General features: G+C 49.1%; 1 protein-coding gene across 1 annotated transcript; it reads right to left on the minus strand.

The window, feature by feature from the left end:
• Window positions 1–435: 435 nt before the first annotated feature.
• Window positions 436–1,157, minus strand: LOC147897509 (uncharacterized). Its single transcript, XM_087379968.1, has 2 exons — window positions 797–1,157; window positions 436–537 (listed from the first exon to the last, which is right to left on the minus strand). Exons 1-2 carry the CDS (start codon window positions 1,109–1,111, stop codon window positions 487–489), a joined length of 366 nt encoding a protein of 121 aa, XP_087236094.1. The 5' UTR covers window positions 1,112–1,157; the 3' UTR covers window positions 436–486.
• Between the last annotated feature and the right edge of the window lie 323 nt (window positions 1,158–1,480).

Below are 1,480 nucleotides of genomic sequence, written 5' to 3' on the forward strand. Positions count from 1 at the left end.
TTTGTGGCTTGGAGTGGTAGCTTGGAATTGAGGTGCCACCTGCTGCTGCTGATCCGTGACGCGTACAAGCTCCTCCAAGATCCCCGCTCCCTTCTAATGGATTTTTTTGTCTCATAGCCCCCCTATCGATCCGCGCTTATCAGGAGCTAATGCTAGTTAGAGGAAGTCTTTGTTTCTTCCCAAAAAGAATCAGTAAGACTTGGAAGGCAATTTCATTAATGAAAAAGAAGCCAAATTACAGCGAGATGCATGGTTTAGAACGTTTTTTGCTAACTATTTTATTCTCGATAAGAGTCGAGGTCTGTAGGAGCTTTTCAAATGCCTCTATGGCTTGCAAAAATTCAGAAACTTCGGCCTCTTCTGTGTATGGGGAAAGCAGTGTCTCCCAAGTGAAGCTGTGTCTGCTGACGTATGGCCCTTGTTTCAAAACAAAGCTGTCGGTTCCCTCTTGCATTTGAAAGTCGAAACCGTGACGTCTGAGAATGCTCACCAGAAGATCCTTGTCTGCGATCCAAGCTTGACGACGTCTGGAATTACCTGTAAATAACATTTTCAAAAGGTTCACGTAGGGATCGGGGATTTTAAGACTTAAAGCAAGGCTCTATAGAAGGAGATCCAAAAGATTAAGAAACAAAAGAGGAGGGGAGCGGTGTGATCCAAGCTGGACGACGTCTGGAATTACCTGTAGATAACATTTTCAAAAGGTTCAAGTAGGGATCGGGGATTTTAAGACTTAAAGAAAGGCTCTATAGAAGGGGATCCAAATGATTAAGAAACAAAAGAGGAGGGGAGCGACCTGCGGAGGAAGGACAAGCTCGTGAGAATCATGCATGCACGTCGGCAGCAGCAGCAACAAGAAATTTCGGCACGAGCAGACACCTCCTGCAGGCTTGATAAACAGAAGGTACGGAGGAGGAGGAGGAGGAGGAGGAGAAGGTGGTGGGGGAGGAAGCTGAGGAGGAGGCCCGAGAGGAGGAGGAGAAGGTGGTGGGGGAGGAAGCTGAGGAGGAGGCCCGAAACGGAGGGAATAAGGCTGGTGACGGCGAATATTGTTCAGATGCTCCTCCATTGAGCGATACGGGGAAGCAGGCGGAGATGAAGAATCGTCCATCGCTGCACAGGAGACGAAGAGCAGAGAGCAGACGAAGAGCAGACGAATTGAGCAGACGAAGGGTGATGGAGATGAAGCAGAAGGAGAGAAGAAGAGCCTAGAAGGATTTCCAAAGAGTTTGTTGCTCGCCAATGCTCACCCGACACGTGGCACAGCATCCCCCATCTTATTAGGGCTCTTTCCACAGCCCGGATGGGTGCGGTTCAGCTCAGAGAGTGATGGTCAAAAATGACGACGGTGGCCTAGAGCGCTCCGGTTTGGGAAGGTCGTTTCAGCATTCGAATGCGCAAATGACCTATCACGTGTGAAAAAACAGCTGGCGCATCCATCTCCTTCCACGTATGCAACGATAGACCCTTGACAGACTCC

This window comes from Dipteris shenzhenensis, chromosome 10 (assembly GCF_047967505.1).
Source record: "Dipteris shenzhenensis isolate YYH24624 ecotype China chromosome 10, Dip_SZ_1.0, whole genome shotgun sequence".
NCBI classification, from domain to species: domain Eukaryota; kingdom Viridiplantae; phylum Streptophyta; class Polypodiopsida; order Gleicheniales; family Dipteridaceae; genus Dipteris; species Dipteris shenzhenensis.

Excerpts from the sequence above, each read along its gene's own strand:
- LOC147897509 (XM_087379968.1), bottom strand. The coding sequence starts at position 1,111 with ATGGACGATTCTTCATCTCCGCCTGCTTCCCCGTATCGCTCAATGGAG. Across the intron at positions 538-796 it reads AGCTTGTCCTTCCTCCGCAG|GTAATTCCAGACGTCGTCAA; the intron begins GTCGCTCCCCTC and ends TGTTATTTACAG.